This window comes from Oncorhynchus mykiss, chromosome 5 (assembly GCF_057628025.1).
Source record: "Oncorhynchus mykiss isolate SJ-2025 chromosome 5, ASM5762802v1, whole genome shotgun sequence".
Taxonomy (NCBI): domain Eukaryota; kingdom Metazoa; phylum Chordata; class Actinopteri; order Salmoniformes; family Salmonidae; genus Oncorhynchus; species Oncorhynchus mykiss.
In genome coordinates, this window is record NC_143026.1 from 82,957,863 (window position 1) to 82,974,121 (window position 16,259).

A 16,259-nucleotide genomic window follows, 5' to 3' on the forward strand; every position below is an offset into this window, starting at 1 on the left:
TGTGCACACTGCCCACAAAATGAAATGGAAACTGAGCTGCACTTCCTAACTTCCTGCCGAATGTATGATCGTATTAGAGACACATATTTCCCTCAGATTACACAGATCCACAAAGAATTTGAATACAAACCCAATTTTGATAAACTCCCATATCTACTGGGTGAAATATCACAATGTGCCATCGCAGCAGCAAGATTTGTGACCTGTTGCCACAAGAAAAGGGCAACCAGAGAAGAACAAACACCATTGTAAATACAAGCCATATTTATGTTTATTTATTTTTCCTTTTGTAGTTTAATTATTTGCACTTCGTTACAACACTGTATGTAGACATACTATGACATTTGGAATCAGAGCACGGGTAAACCTTGCCAATGGGGTGTTAAGGGGAACTCAACACAGAAAGCATTCTGCTCTCATCTCACACATCACACTATGCCCAGGGTATGTTATCTTCAGCCTTGATCAGGTATTCCCAAACTGGGGTACGCCCAATGCTGTCGGGAGTACACCAATAAAAATGTAATTCAATTAAAAAATATATATACAGTATATCATCATTATTTATTTTTAATTTTATTTTTAATCTTCACATTTTCAAACAGTACATTTATATTTTCCAACCGGGAGATACATTTGGGTGAGGTTTTCTTCTCGCCTGAGTAACTAACCTCTTTTCACTGCCAAAAATAAAATGAAAACATCTAGTGTTCAGCGAAATAACAGCACAATGTCAAATACAGGTAGCCTAGTCAAATAATTAACATCCAATCACATTAACTGTTACTCTCTCGCGGGAAACCTTAACTCTTGCGCAGACATTTAGAAACGCAACATGACAATTTGAAAAATATGCCAAGGTAGTTTTTTGAGTGAGAATAAAGACGACTTTCAAGTAGTAAGACATGTATTAAAGCAACAGATACCGTTATTAAAGAAGGGGCTAGAAGCATCTTATATGGTGAGCTACTGAGTGGCTAGGACAGGCAAGCCCCATACTATTGTGGAGGACTTAATTCTTCCTGCTGCCGCGGGTATGACTGGGACAATGCTGCGGGGAAAGGCCAAAAAAATTATACAGACAGTGCCTTCATCAAACAACACTGTTTCACAATGCATTAGTGACATGGCAGGAGATGTTTTGAAGCAATTACTGCTTCGCATACAAGCCAGTGAATTATATGCATTACAGTTGGATGAGTCGACAGACGTGGTGGGCCTGGCACAGCTCCTGGTATATGTCTATTATGTTTATATGGGGCCAAGTAAGGAAGACATCCTCTTCTGCAAACCACTGGAAACCAGGACAACATGAAAGGATATTTCTAAAGTACTGGACAGCTTTGTGACATCAAATGACTTTGGTGGTTAGGATGTGTTGGAATCTGTACTGATGGTACCATGACAGGGAGACATAGTGGAGTGGTAACGCACATGCAAGCTGTTGCTCACGACACCACTTGGGTGCACTGCCGGGGGCGGCAGGGTAGCCTAGTCGTTAGAGCGTTGGACTAGTAACCGGAAGGTTGCAAGTTCAAAACCCCTGAGCTGACAAGGTACAAATCTGTCGTTCTGCCCCTGAACAGGCAGTTAACCCACTGTTCCTAGGCCGTCATTGAAAATAAGTTGTTAACTGACTTGCCTGGTTAAATAAAGGTAAAATAAATAAAAAATAAAATCCACCGAGAGGCTCTTGCTGTGAAGGGAATGCCTGACAGCTTGAAAGATGTTATGGACACTACAGTGAAAATGGTTAACTTTGTTAAAGCAAGGCCCCTGAACTCTCGTCTATTCCCTGCATTATGTAATGATATGGGCAGCAAACATGTACTGCTTTTACAACATATGGTTATCAAGGGGCAAAGTATTGACAATTTTTTTTTAAATTGAGAGAGTGGCTTAAAGTTTTCTTTACTGACCATAATTTTCACTTGTCTGACCGCTTGCATGATGACGAGTTTCTCAGACGACTGGCCTATCTGGGTGATGTTTTTTCACGCCTGAATGATCTGAATCTAGGATTACAGGTACTCTTTGCAACTATATTCAATGTGCGGGAGAAAATTGATGCTATGATTAAGAAGTTGGAGCTCTTCTCTGTCTGCATTAACAAGGAAAACACACAGGTCTTTCCATCACTGTATGATTTTTTTGTGTACAAATGAACTCAAGCTTACGGACAATGTCAAATGTGATATAGCGAAGCACCTGAGTGAGATGGGTGCACAATTAAGCAGGTACTTTCCCGAAACGGATTACACAAACAACTGGATTCCTTATCCCTTTCATGCCCTGCATCCAATCCACTTACCAATATCTGAACAAGAGAGCCTAATCAAATTTGCAACAAGCGGTTCTGTGAAAATTTAATTTAATCAGAAGCCACTGCCAGATTTCTGGATTGGGCTGCGCTCAGAGTTTCTTGCCTTGGCAAATTGGCTGTTAAGACACTGATGCCCTTTGCAACCACGTACCTATGTGAGAGTGGATTGTCGGCCCTCACTAGCATGAAAACTAAATACAGGCGGGCACAGACTGTGTGTGGAAAAGGATTTAAGATTGAGACTCTCCAATGTTTGAAGGGGTACGGGACTATAAAAAGTTTGGGAACCACTGGCCTAGATGGGGAATGTAGTGATACTATAACATTTAACTGTACCACTGTATAATTAAATAGTATACTTAGAGAAATAAGGACATGTCATTTCCATTAGAGCGGTCACTTGACTATCTTGTCACTCACTATAATAGACCATTTTTGCTGAGGTGATGGCTAGAAGAGATCGAGGTTTGGTCAAAAAATTTGAGATTGGACTTTTCGTAGCAGGCTAGAACTTAAACAGCATGTTATGATAATTAACGTAACAGGTTAGGATAATTTGGCTAAGGTAAGGAAAAACTGTTAAAATGTCAATTTTTGACATTAATTTAACAAGAGCTGTATCCCATCTAGCCATGACCCTTTGGCTAATATGAGCTAGTGAAAGATTTGCCTCCGTACTTTCGCCAAAACGCACACTTGTGTCGAAATTGTCGGCAGGTTCTTCAAGCTATTCATTCACCAAAACAAACTTTGCTTTACACGTTTACCTGTCAATATAGTTCAGCTGTGACACAGTCAAATGAGAAATTGTGCGAGGTGAAACCCATCTAGAAACGTTTTGTCAACGAAATGGCGATGTTATTCTGGGAAAGAGGACTTCGCAACGCTTTTACCAAAAAGGCTATGCAAGGAGTCCAGCTCTACTGGTAATACATGCGGTTCAAGTGTCCGTAAATACGATGTGCATTCTACGGTAGCTAGCTAGCGAATTATTTGCAAATATTACAACAATGGTTCGTGTTTAGCAATGAAAATACTTAGAATAGTCTTTGCCTCCAATACAGCTGTCATGCATGTTGTCTGGCTTTCAGTGCAGTTTAATATATTTACAGACGATGGCGCTATTTACCAATCTCAGGCTCCAGTTGCAGCGTATGAAATTTAATATGCATTTGGTTTGTGACCTATCAAATTTCAATCAAATGTATTTATAAAGCCCTGTTTACGCCAGCCGATGTCACAAAATGCTGTACAGAAACCCAGCCTAAAACGCCAAACCGCAAGCAATGCAGATGTAGAAGCACGGTGGCTAGAAAATACTCCCTAGGAAGAAACCTAGCGAGTAACCAGGCTCTGAGGGGTGGCAAAGCCTCTTCTGGCTGTGCCGGGTGGAGATTTTAATAGTACATGGCTAAGATGTTTAAACGTTCATGGTTGTAGAGGGTGCAACAGGTCAGCACCTCAGGAGAAAATGTCAGTTGGCTTTTCATAGCCGATCATGATACTGTATGTCACAGATTATCAGTTAAAATACGCATGAATTGTCAGTATTTATTCATCAAGTAGATAATCTGTCTAATTGTGTTTGTTTTCCCCTCAGTACGTCAGTGGTATCAGGCAGAGAGCGTGTGAATGGGGTGGATCTGTTCTACCAGCAGACTGGAAAAGGAGACCATGCTGTTTTACTACTGCCTGGAGCTCTGGGTAGGTAACAACACTCATAACATGGTCCCCAGGCTTTCAGTGTCTGGTGCACAACACTACCGACCTTTGTCACTTCCCCAAGCCTTGTCGAGTGACTGTCTAAAGTTGTAGATGATGATCTCTTTCAAATATGGAGTAGCCTAAATCATACGTCACACTACTGATTAAGGCCTCTGCCCATCAGAGCATCAACATTAGTAATTGTGACTTTGATATTGAGAGGAGACTGAGGACTTCAAGCTGCAGTGGTTCCCAAACTTTTTATAGTCCCGTACCCCTTCAAACATTCAACCTCCAGCTGCGTACCCCCTCTAGCACCAGGGTCAGTGCAATCTCAAATGTTGTTTTTTGCCATCATTGTAAGCCTGCCACACACATACTATACGATAAATGTATTAAACATAAGAATGAGTGTGAGTTTTTGTCACAACCTGGCTCATGGGAAGTGGCAAAGAGCTCTTATTGGACCAGGGCACAAATAATAACATAATAATAATCATTAATTTTTCTCTTTATTTAGACATCTTACATATAAAACCTTATTTGTTCATCAAAAATTGTGAATAACTCATCACAGGTTAATGAGAAGGGTGTGCTTGAAAGGATGCACATAACTGCATGTAGAGAGTCTGTCTTAAATAATTTTCCACAGTCTGTGCCCGCCTGTATTTAGTTTTCATGCTAGTGAGGGCCGAGAATCCACTCTCACATAGGTACGTGGTTGCAAAGGGCATCAGTGTCTTAACAGCCAATTTGCCAAGGCAAGAAACTCTGAGCGCAGCCCAATCCAGAAATCAGGCAGTGGTTTCTGATTAAATTAAATTTTCACAGAACCGCTTGTTGCAAATCCGATGAGGCTCTCTTGTTCAGATATCGGTAAGTGGACTGGAGGCAGGGCATGAAATGGATAACGAATCCAGTTGTTTGTTTTGTCCGTTTCGGGAAAGTACATGCGTAATTGTGCAACCATCTCACTCAGGTGCTTCGCTATATCACATTTGACATTGTCCATAAGCTTGAGTTCATTTGCACACAAAAAAAATCATACAATGATGGATAGACCTGTGTGTTTTCCTTTTTAATGCAGACAGAGAAGAGCTCCAACTTCTTAATCAAAGCCTCAATTTTCTCCCGCACATTGAATATAGTTGCGGAGAGTCCCTTTAATCCTAGATTCAGATCATTCAGGCGAGAAAAAACTTCACCCAGATAGGCCAGTCGTTTGAGATGCTCGTCATCATGCAAGCGGTCAGACAAGTGAAAATTACAGTGGCAAGAAAAAGTATGTGAACCCTTTGGAATTACCTGGATTTCTGCATGAATTAGGCAAAACATTTGATCTGATCCTCATCTTAGTCACAACAATAGACGAATACAGTGTGCTTAAACTAATAAGACAAAAATTATTGTATTTTTCTTGTCTATATTGAATACATAATTTAAACATTGATAGCATAGGTTGGTAAAAGTATGTGAACCCCTAGGCTAAGGACTTTTCCAAAATCTAATTGGAGTCAGGAGTCAGCTAACCTGGAGTTCAATTAATGAGACAAGATTGGAGATGTTGGTTAGAGCTCCCTATAAAAAAAACTCAGAAAATGTGAGTTTGCTATTCACAAGAAGCATTGTCTGATGTGAACCATGCCTCGAACAAAAGAGATCTCAGAAGACCTAAGATTAAGAATTGTTGACTTGCATAAAGCTGGAAAGGGTTCGAAAAGTATCTCTAAAAGCCTTGATGTTCATCAGTCCACAGTAAGACAAATTGTCTATAAATGGAGTAAGTTCAACGTTGTTGCTACTCTCTCTTGGAGTGGACGTCCTGCAAGAGCACAGTGCAGAATGCTCAATGAGGTTACAAAGAATCCTAGAGTGTCAGCTTAAGATGTACAGAAATCTCTGGAACATTCTAACATCTCTGTTGACGAGTCTACGATACGTAAAACACTAAACAAGAAAGGTGTTCATGGGAGGACACCGCGGAAGAAGCCACTGCTGTCCAAAAAAACATAGCTGCATGTCTTAAGTTCATAAAAAAGCACCTGGATAATTAAAAAAAAATATATTTTTTATTTCACCTTCACAAGCCAGTTGAGAACAAGTTCTCATTTACAACTGCGACCTGGCCAAGATAGAGCAAAGCAGTGTGACACAAACAACAGAGTTACACATACACATGGGATAAACAAACATACAGTCAATAACACAATAGAAAAAGTATATATACAGTGTGTGCAAATGTAGTAACATTAGGGAGGTAAGGCAATAAATAGGACATCGTGGCGAAATAATTACAATTTAGCTATTAAACACTGGAGTGATAGATGTGCAGAATATGAATGTGCAAGTAGAGATACTGGAGTGCAAAGGAGCAAAAAAAAGAATAACAATATGGGGATTAGGTAGTTGGGTGGGCAATTTACAGATGGGCTATATACAAATGCAGTGATCGGTAAGCAGCTCTGACAGCTGATGCTTAAAGTTTGTGGGGGAGATATGTCTCCAGCTTCAGTGATTTTTGCAATTTGTTCCAGTCATTGGCAGCAGAGAACTGGAAGGAAAGGCGGCCAAAGGAGGAGTTGGTTTTGTGGGTGACCAGTAAAATATACCTGCTGGAGCGCGTGCTACGGGTGGATGCTGCAATGGTGACCAGTGAGCTGAGATAAGGCAGGGCTTTACCTAGCAAAGACTTAGATGGCCTGGAGCCAGCGGGTTTGGCGACGAATATGAAGCGAGTACCAGCCAACGAGAGCATACAGGTTGCAGTGGTGGGTAGTATATGGGGCTTTGGTGACAAAACTGTGGACAGATTAAACTAAAGTTGAGTTGTTTGGAATGAACACACAACACTACAGTGGGGCAAAAAAGTATTTAGTCAGCCACCAATTGTGCAAGTTCTCCCACTTAAAAAGATGAGAGAGGCCTGTAATTTTCATCATAGGTACACTTCAACTATGACAGACAAAATGAGAAAAATAAATCCAGAAAATTACATTGTAGGATTTTTTATTTATTCATTTGCAAATTATGGTGGAAAATAAGTATTTGGTCACCTACAAACAAGCAATATTTCTGGTTCTCACACACCTGTAACTTCTTCTTTAAGAGGCTCCTCTGTCCTCCACTCGTTACCTGTATTAATGGCACCTGTTTGAACTTGTTATCAGTATAAAAGACACCTGTCCACAACCTCAAACAGTCACACTCCAAACTCCACTATGGCCAAGACCAAAGAGCTCACCCCCATTTTTTTTATTTTTTATATATATAATTTTTAAAATATTTTTTTAATGTGAATCACATTTTTATTTGGCGTACCCCTGACGGCATTGCACATACCCCAGTTTGGGAATACCTGGCCTACGTGATAGAAAACTTCATAAAAACACATACTAAGTTGTTTTGGGTCCTCATCAGAACAGGCATAGACCCTCTATAATGTTGGTTACCAGCAGTGTGTCTTCCTGTAACAGGAAGTGCTCAGACTGACTTTGGGCCGCAGCTGAAGTCTTTGAGTAAGGACCGCTTCACTGTGATTGGTTGGGACCCTCGCGGGTACGGAAACTCCCGCCCCCCGGAGAGAGACTTCCCACTGGACTTCTTTGAGAGGGATGCCAAGGACGCTGTGGACCTGATGCAGGTCAGAGTTAAACCAATCAGGAATCACATTCGGAAGATGCTTTAAAATGTTGCTGTAGAGTGTGTTTCTCAATATTGCATATTGCAAGTCAGCACACAAGATGACTTTCTCCGCAACACAGAGAAACAGGACTACTCTGGAGAACATGAACTACACAGTTGCCTCTCTTGCTCTTTGTATGTGAGGACAGTCAGCCAAGTATATTTCCTTATTTATCTGTGAACGTGTGTATGTCTTTCCCTCATTGCTTTTCTATGAACGTGTGTACAGTTGTGGCCAAAAGTTTTGAGAATGACACCAATATTAATTTTCACAAGGTCTGCTGCCTCAGTTTGTATGATGGCAATTTGCATATACTCCAGAATGTTATGAAGAGTGATCAGATGAATTGCAATTAATTGCAAAGTCCCTCTTTGCCATGCAAATTAACTGAATGCCAAAAAAACATTTCCACTGCATTTCAGCCCTGCCACAAAAGGACCAGCTGACATCATGTCAGTGATTCTCTCGTTAACACAGCTGTGATTGTTGACGAGGACAAGGCTGGAGATCTGTCACACTGATTGAGTTCAAATAACAGACTGGAAGTTTCAAAAGGAGGGTGGTGCTTGGAATCATTGATCTTCCTCTGTCAACCATGATTACCTGAAAGGAAACACGTGCCGTCATCATTGCTTTGCACAAAAAGTGCTTCACAGGCTGCCAGTAAGATTGCACCTAAATCAACCATTTATCGGATCATCAAGAACTTCGAGAGCGGTTCAATTGTTGTGAAGAAGGCTTCAGGGCACCCAAGAAAGTCCAGCAAGCGTCAGGACCGTCTCCTAAAGTTGATTCAGCTGCGGGATAGGGGCTCGGGAATGGCAGCAGGCAGGTGTGAGTGCATCTGCATGCACAGTGAGGCGAAGACTTTTGGAGGATGGCCTGGTGTCAAGAAGGGCAGCAAAGAAGCCACTTCTCTCCAGGACAAACATCAGGGACAGACGGATATTCTGCAAAAGGTACAGGGATTGGACTGCTGAGGACTGGGGTCAAGTCATTTTCTCTGATGAATCCCCTTTCTGATTGTTTGGGGCATCCAGAAAAAAGCTTGTCCAGAGAAGACAAGGTGAGCGCTACCATCAGTCCTGTGTCATGCCAACAGTAAAGCATCCTGAGACCATTCATGTGTGGGTTTGCTTCTCAGCCAAGGGAGTGGGCTCACTCACAATTTTGCCTAAGAACACAGCCATGAATAAATAATGGTACCAACACATATTCCGACAGCAACTTCTCCCAACCATCCAGGAACAGTTTGGTGACAAACAATGCCTTTTCCGGCATGATGGAGCACCTTGCCATAAGGCAAAAGTGATAACCAAGTGGCTTGAGGAACAAAACATCTATATTTTTGGTCCATGGCCAGGAAACTCTCCAGACCTTAATCCCATTGAGAACTTGAGGTCAATCCTCAAGAGGCGGGTAGACAAACAAAACCCCACAAATTCTGACAAACTCCAAGCATTGATTATGCAAGAATGGGCTGCAATCAGTCAGGATGTGGCCCAGAAGTTAATTGACAGCATGCCAGGGCGGTTTGCAGAGGTCGTGAAAAAGAAGGGTCAAGATTGCAAATATTGACTCTTTGCATCAACTTCATGTAATTGTCAATAAAAGCATTTGACACGTATGAAATGCTTGTAATTATTATTACTATGGAATACTTCAGTATTCCATAGTAACATAAATATCTAAAGACGCTGAAGCAGCAAACTTTGTGGAAATTAATATTTGTGTCATTCTCTTTTGGCCACGACTGTATGCTTTTTCCCTTATTGCTTATCTGTGAACGTGTGTATGCCTTTTCCCTCATTGCTTATCTGTGAACGTGTGTCTTTTCCTTCATTGCTTATCTGTGAACGTGTATGCCTTTTCCCTCATTGCTTATCTGTGAACGTGTCTTTTCCTTCATTGCTTATCTGTGAACGTGTGTGTCTTTTCCTTCATTGCTTATCTGTGAACGTGTGTGTGTCTTTTCCTTCATTGCTTATGTGTGAACGTGTGTCTTTTCCCTCATTGCTTATCTGTGAACGTGTGTCTTTTCCTTCATTGCTTATCTGTGAACGTGTGTCTTTTCCTTCATTGCTTATCTGTGAACGTGTGTGTGTCTTTTCCTTTATTGCTTATGTGTGAACGTGTGTCTTTTCCCTTATTGCTTATCTGTGAACGTGTGTCTTTTCTTTCATTGCTTATGTGTGAACGTGTGTATGCCTTTTTCCTCATTGCTTATGTGTGAACGTGTGTGTGTGTGTGTGTGTCTTTTCCCTTATTGCTTATCTGTGAACGTGTGTCTTTTCCTTCATTGCTTATGTGTGAACGTGTGTGTGTGTGTCTTTTCCCTCATTGCTTATCTGTGAACGTGTGTGTGTGTCTTTTCCCTCATTGCTTATGGGTGAACGTGTGTGTGTGTGTCTTTTCCCTTATTGCTTATGTGTGAACGTGTGTATGCCTTTTCCCTCAATGCTTATCTGTGAACGTGTGTGTGTCTTTTCCCTTATTGCTTATCTGTGAACGTGTGTATGCCTTTTCCCTCATTGCTTATGTGTGAACGTGTGTGTGTGTGTGTCTTTTCCTTCATTGCTTATCTGTGAACGTGTGTGTGTGTGTGTGTGTGTCTGTTCCCTCATTGCTTATCTGTGAACGTGTGTGTGTGTGTCTTTTCCCTTATTGCTTATCTGTGAACGTGTGTGTGTCTTTTCCCTTATTGCTTATCTGTGAACGTGTGTGTGTGTCTTTTCCCTCATTGCTTATCTGTGAACGTGTGTGTCTTTTCCCTTATTGCTTATCTGTGAACGTGTGTATGCCTTTTCCCTCATTGCTTATGTGTGAACGTGTGTGTGTGTCTTTTCCTTCATTGCTTATCTGTGAACGTGTGTGTGTGTGTGTCTTTTCCCTCATTGCTTATCTGTGAACGTGTGTGTGTGTCTTTTCCCTCATTGCTTATCTGTGAACGTGTGTGTTTGTCTTTTCCCTCATTGCTTATCTGTGAACGTGTGTGTGTGTCTTTTCCCTTATTGCTTATCTGTGAACGTGTGTATGCCTTTTCCCTCATTGCTTATGTGTGAACGTGTGTGTGTGTCTTTTCCTTCATTGCTTATCTGTGAACGTGTGTGTGTGTGTGTCTTTTCCCTCATTGCTTATCTGTGAACGTGTGTGTGTGTCTTTTCCCTCATTGCTTATCTGTGAACGTGTGTGTGTGTCTTTTCCCTCATTGCTTATCTGTGAACGTGTGTGTTTGTCTTTTCCCTCATTGCTTATCTGTGAACGTGTGTGTGTGTGTCTTTTCCCTTATTGCTTATCTGTGAACGTGTGTGTGTCTTTTCCCTTATTGCTTATCTGTGAACGTGTGTGTTTGTCTTTTCCTTCATTGCTTATCTGTGAACGTGTGTGTGTGTCTTTTCCCTCATTGCTTATCTGTGAACGTGTGTGTGTGTCTTTTCCTTCATTGCTTATGTGTGAACGTGTGTGTGTGTGTGTCTTTTCCCTCATTGCTTATCTGTATCTTTCCCATGGTAGGCGTTGAGATTTCCAAGGTTCTCTCTGCTGGGCTGGAGTGACGGAGGCATTACTGCTCTGATTGCAGCAGCCAGGAACCCCTCCCTGGTCAATAAGATGGTGGTGTGGGGCTCCAACGCATATGTCTCACCACAAGATGTAAAGATCTACAATGGTGAGGTCCTCTTATTGGTGTGTGCGAGCATGCTTTGGAGAGACTGGATGAGGCAGCTCTGCATGTGTCAGGGTTTGTGCAATACAGCTTGTGTGTGTCCATGTGTCTTCAGCGATCCGTGATGTGTCTCAGTGGAGTGAGAGGATGAGGAGGCCCATGGAGGAAGTGTATGGGGCAGAGCTCTTCATTAAGACCTGGGAAGGATGGGTGGACGGGATTGGACAGTTCGCCCAGAGACCAGAAGGTAAGGGCAGCAACATCTTTGCAGCAAAGATTCCAATTTTCCAGTTCCACTTGTCAGTTCCTGTGTTAGGTAGTATCTGTATAGATCCTTAGACTTGTTTTCTGTCTGTCCTGTATTGTTCAGGAAGCATCTGTATGGAGCTGTTGCCTCAGATCAGCTGTCCCTCTCTCATCATCCACGGAGAGAAGGATCCCATGGTGCCCAGCTTCCACCCTCAGTATCTCCTCAAACACATCAAGGGTTCAAGGTGAGCTGATTCCCCCATTACATTCCTTCTCTTTTGTTTTCCTATCCTCCCTTCTGTATGTTTTTCTCTCTTATAGAGGCATTGTATGAAATAAATTATGTAGTCAGCATGTATTATGTCAATGTTTAACTACAACCACTAATGATACGTACAACCTCCACTGTAACATCTTCTTTGGTGTCCAGGTTGCATCTGATGCCGGAAGGGAAACACAACCTGCATCTGAGGTTTGCTGCCAAGTTCAACAAGCTGGTTGAAGACTTCCTGAACCAGTGATGGACATAGGAATAGGGTGCCATTTGGGACGTAACCTAACATTTTGCAGTATGTAGGGATTAGGGTGCCAATTCGGTTACACAAGTCCTGCACCCACAGGAAATGAGAAGCTTTCAGGCCTGGGTCTGTGTTCAAGAGTGGACAACATTGAAGGAGCACTATAGAAAGCAACAGTAATAATCAATCGGAGTTTGGTCCATTAATTAACTGACTTATCACTGAATTACTAGTATATGAGCCAAAATAAATACCCATCCACATGACTATTGCAAATGTTATATATTAATTCCTTGTGTAATAAGTTGTTTAACTTTTTGCATCATTTGTATTGTTGTGTACAGTCCTCTGTTTTGTACTGTTGTGTGTCATATATGGCATGTTATGTAAATGTTGCATTTGCAAACTGTTATGCCATGTAAAACAAAGCAAAAGAAAAGTTGGAAAATGATAGTCATTCAATTACAATTTTAATCAGACATATTTAGTAAACAGCAGGGGTGAAAGTAAGGTGGTGTGTGGTACGGCGTCCCAGCAAAATAAATAGTGTGGGTACGCCGTACCAGTTAAACATGAACTTATCACAATGATTAAAACAAAATGTCAAGAAAATTAGCAAATGGACTTAAACTGGTGGTATAGCCTATGCTCCAATATGCGATGTGGTCAGATGAGAACACTGAAATTTTGCAAAGGTAGAGATGAGTGGCTGACACAGGCGCGTGCAGACAGCAGTGGACGCTTCAATTCTGGCCTAATGACAATCACCAAATGTCATTAGACTTTTTGGTGTTTTGTGTAACAGATGACTGGAAAGAGTCACCACTGTTTGGAACAAGAGCTCGACTTGGACTGAAATAGGTTCCGGTACTTTTGAGCTAATATTCTATAAGAGGAACAGGAGCTCAAGCAGTAGAACATTTGAAGTACCAGTACTCAGTTCATGTGAGGTCCTGGTTTGGAGGCTGGAAATATGTTGAGTGGATGAGCTTGGAGCCCTTTGAAGTGATTATCAAACAATCAGATAAAAACATAATGACTGGTTGTGTTTATACCACAATACTAGTTAATACATTTTAAAAGTTATGAAATATCTTCTAGGTCCACAGACATCCTTTTGAATTAATAGGAATTCTATGATTAGGCCAATACATTTATTGGGTCTATAGGCACAAGCACATGTTGGTCCCGTAGTGGGAAGAAATGAATTCTACTTTCACCGCTGGTAAAGTCTTTATATGTACAGTGTGTTCTCTGACAGGCACAACAGTGACAGTTACAATGAGCCTATCCATCTTTTGATGGACACATTTTACACCTGACCGAGAACTACATGCTCTCCCTCTTGTGAATGTTATTCATGTGTGATTTCAGGGAACTCATCTGATTGAAGCATTTATCGCAATAGTTACAGCGAAACGGTTTCTCGCCAGTGTGAATTCTCTGATGGCGTTTAAGATCGCTTGTTGATAAAAAGCATTTACCACACGAAGGACACATGTATGGTTTCTCCCCTGAATGAGTCCTCATGTGACCATTCAGGTGTTCCTTCCTGCTAAAGCTTTTCCCACAAGTGTTACACAGGTACGGTTTCTCTCCAGTGTGAATTCTCTCGTGGAGTTTGAGTTGGCTTTCTTTTGGAAAAGCTTTTTCACACATAGTGCACTGCAGCATTGCCTTCTGTTTGTGACTCTTCATATGCTGCTTAAGGTTTCGCATCTGATGGAAGCTTTTGCCGCAATCGCTGCAGAGATACGCTGGAGGCTCCTCTCCTTCCTCTCCTGTCTCCCCTGTGTGTACCCTCATATGGCTTAGCAAATTACCCTCGTAGTTGAAGCATTTGTTACATTCAACACACCTGTATGGTTCCTCACCTGTGTGAATTCTCTCATGCTTTTTCAAATCGCTTGAATAGACAAAGCATTTCCCGCAGACATCACACTTGTACGGCTGCTCCCCTGTGTGGCTCCTCATGTGGTCTGTCAGTCTAGTATTGTGGAGGAAGCATTTGCCACATTCATTGCAGCAGTAGGGTTTCCGTGTTGTGTGTATCTTCATGTGCGTTTTCAGACCTCCCTTAAGAGTGAAGCTTTTGTCGCATTCCTTGCAGCTGTATGGTTTCTCACCAGTGTGGATCCGCTGGTGGCGTTTTAAATCACAGTCTGATATAAAGCATTTCTCACATAGAAGGCACCGGAATAATCTCTCTCCTGTATGAGTGCGCATATGCCCGATCAAGTCCGATTTACGGCTGAAACTTTGACTGCAATCGCTGCACATGTATGGTGTCTCTCTATTGTGAGTTTTTAGGTGTTGTCTTAGACCTGCTTTAAATGTGAAACATTTTTCACACATAGGACACTGAAGTCGTTGCCCTGTGTGGCTCCTCATATGCTCTTTTAGTGTTGCCTTCAGACTGTAGCTTTTTCCACACTCCTGGCAGCTGCATGGTTTCACTCCGGTGTGAATTAGCTGATGGCGTTTTAGAACCACGGCTGATATACAGGATTTCTCACACACAGGACATTTAAATAGGCTCTCCCCTCCTGTATGGGATCTCATATGCTCTGTCAGGTGTCCCTGACGTGTGAAGCCTTTGTCACACTCAAAACATTGATAAGGTTTCTCTCCATTGTGAGTCTTCATATGCCTGACCAGAGCTCCCTTGCCTTTGAAGGACCTGGAGCATTCTTTGCACTTATATGGCTTTTCATCTTTCTGATGAATTTTCCGGTGATTTCCTAAATGGCTTCTGCTAATGAAGCATTGACTGCACACAGGGCATTTGTATGGTGTCACTCCTGTGTGAGTGTTTATATGCCTGTCCAGGATTTCCTTGTGGTTGAATGATTTGCCACATTCAGTACAGCTGTATGGTTTCTCACCGATGTGAATAATTCTCTGATGTATTTTTAACTGGCCTGCCCTGGTGAAGCTTTTCCTGCACACAGTACACATGTGTAACCGCTTCTCTGTGTGAGCCCTCAACGGTGCTTTCAGCTCACTGGTTATCTTGGCCTCAGTGCAGACTTTAGAGTCTGGATGTAGACCAAGTTCAGAGAGGGGCTGAGAGTCAATGATTGGTTCTGATACTCCGTAGTCCTCTCCATCATCAGGTTCTGTTTTGATTCCGACAATGGTGTTGGTGGGTAGAGGGTCCCTTTCACTGTCCTGATCACAGTCACGTTCCACATAGGGAGGAGGAAATATAAACTGTGTGACCTCTGTGGTATCCTGACTGGCCTTGAGTTCCTCCTGTTGCTCTGTAATCAATGTGTGCTCTGTCTCCTCCTGCACCCGACTGGGGCTCCACTCCTGCTCACAGTGTGGTTGTTGTTGCTGCTGCTTAGGTGGAATCTCCCGAGTTAGCTGCTGGGGGTCTGGGGAGAAGGATGGGAAATAAGGTTCTACACATTCGATAAATAACTCAAACACAATTCACATCAATTCAAGTTGGCTACCTTCACAATTATTTAGGCCTATGCCCCGCTTCTTAACCTGGGGAAATACAGTTTGTATGAGCTAACATTCCACTCCTTGTCATGCAAAAAATGTTTGGCAATGACACCGAATACAAGGATTGGAATGTTAGCAACAACAACAAAAAAACTGGTTCTGACTCAGGCATTCTGGAGTGGCAAAGAGTGACATCATCGCTTTAAGACTGTCAGTCTACCGCCCTTCTACTACTGCGACGAATGCAACAGTGGATTAATATGTGCATTAGCGGTCATCTGTATTGTTTTAATCGTATGCTGTTTACTAGTCACAAACCTGCTCCCAAATCCAGAAGAATCCTCCGCAGACGACCATTCTCCTGCTTTGAGCTGGATATCTCTTCCAAGTACTCTATTATCGTCTTTTCCACTATCCTGAATATATCAACTGCCGCTGATTTTAATCGGTCATGGTACTCGGTTTTATTTTCTCCAAATAGCTCAACAGCTGCCGTTGTTAACCGTTCGGTGATAAACAGATTCAACAGCTGTATTTTGGACATTTTTAGGAAATATTAACGCTTTAACAACTTAAATTAAACCTAAAGATACTCGTCAACTTCTAACCACCTTAGCATTTTTCATGCCGAAGTTCCGAGCTTGCAAAGATTTCCGGCTTCGA

The 16,259-nt window shown here is 42.0% G+C and overlaps 2 protein-coding genes across 2 annotated transcripts; one reads left to right on the plus strand and one right to left on the minus strand.

Annotated features, from left to right (window-relative positions):
* The first annotated feature begins 3,096 nt into the window (after positions 1 to 3,096).
* Positions 3,097 to 12,752, plus strand: bphl (biphenyl hydrolase like). The gene is made up of 7 exons (XM_036978547.2): positions 3,097 to 3,249; positions 3,924 to 4,027; positions 7,501 to 7,667; positions 11,223 to 11,376; positions 11,489 to 11,620; positions 11,744 to 11,867; positions 12,053 to 12,752. Exons 1-7 carry the CDS (start codon positions 3,173 to 3,175, stop codon positions 12,141 to 12,143), a joined length of 849 nt encoding a protein of 282 aa, XP_036834442.2. The 5' UTR covers positions 3,097 to 3,172; the 3' UTR covers positions 12,144 to 12,752.
* Positions 12,594 to 16,246, minus strand: LOC110524664 (uncharacterized). Its single transcript, XM_021604511.3, has 2 exons — positions 15,915 to 16,246; positions 12,594 to 15,520 (listed from the first exon to the last, which is right to left on the minus strand). The coding sequence occupies exons 1-2, from the start codon at positions 16,138 to 16,140 to the stop codon at positions 13,470 to 13,472; spliced, it is 2,277 nt and encodes a 758-aa protein (XP_021460186.2). The 5' UTR covers positions 16,141 to 16,246; the 3' UTR covers positions 12,594 to 13,469.
* Between the last annotated feature and the right edge of the window lie 13 nt (positions 16,247 to 16,259).

Bases quoted from the DNA above. Each gene is read 5' to 3' on its own strand.
- bphl (XM_036978547.2), top strand. From the start codon at position 3,173: ATGGCGATGTTATTCTGGGAAAGAGGACTTCGCAACGCTTTTACCAAA. The intron at 4,028-7,500 runs GTAGGTAACAAC...TTCCTGTAACAG, and splicing joins ACTACTGCCTGGAGCTCTGG to GAAGTGCTCAGACTGACTTT. The intron at 11,621-11,743 runs GTAAGGGCAGCA...TGTATTGTTCAG, and splicing joins GTTCGCCCAGAGACCAGAAG to GAAGCATCTGTATGGAGCTG.
- LOC110524664 (XM_021604511.3), bottom strand. From the start codon at position 16,140: ATGTCCAAAATACAGCTGTTGAATCTGTTTATCACCGAACGGTTAACA. The intron at 15,521-15,914 runs GTTTGTGACTAG...CCTTCTCCCCAG, and splicing joins TCTTCTGGATTTGGGAGCAG to ACCCCCAGCAGCTAACTCGG.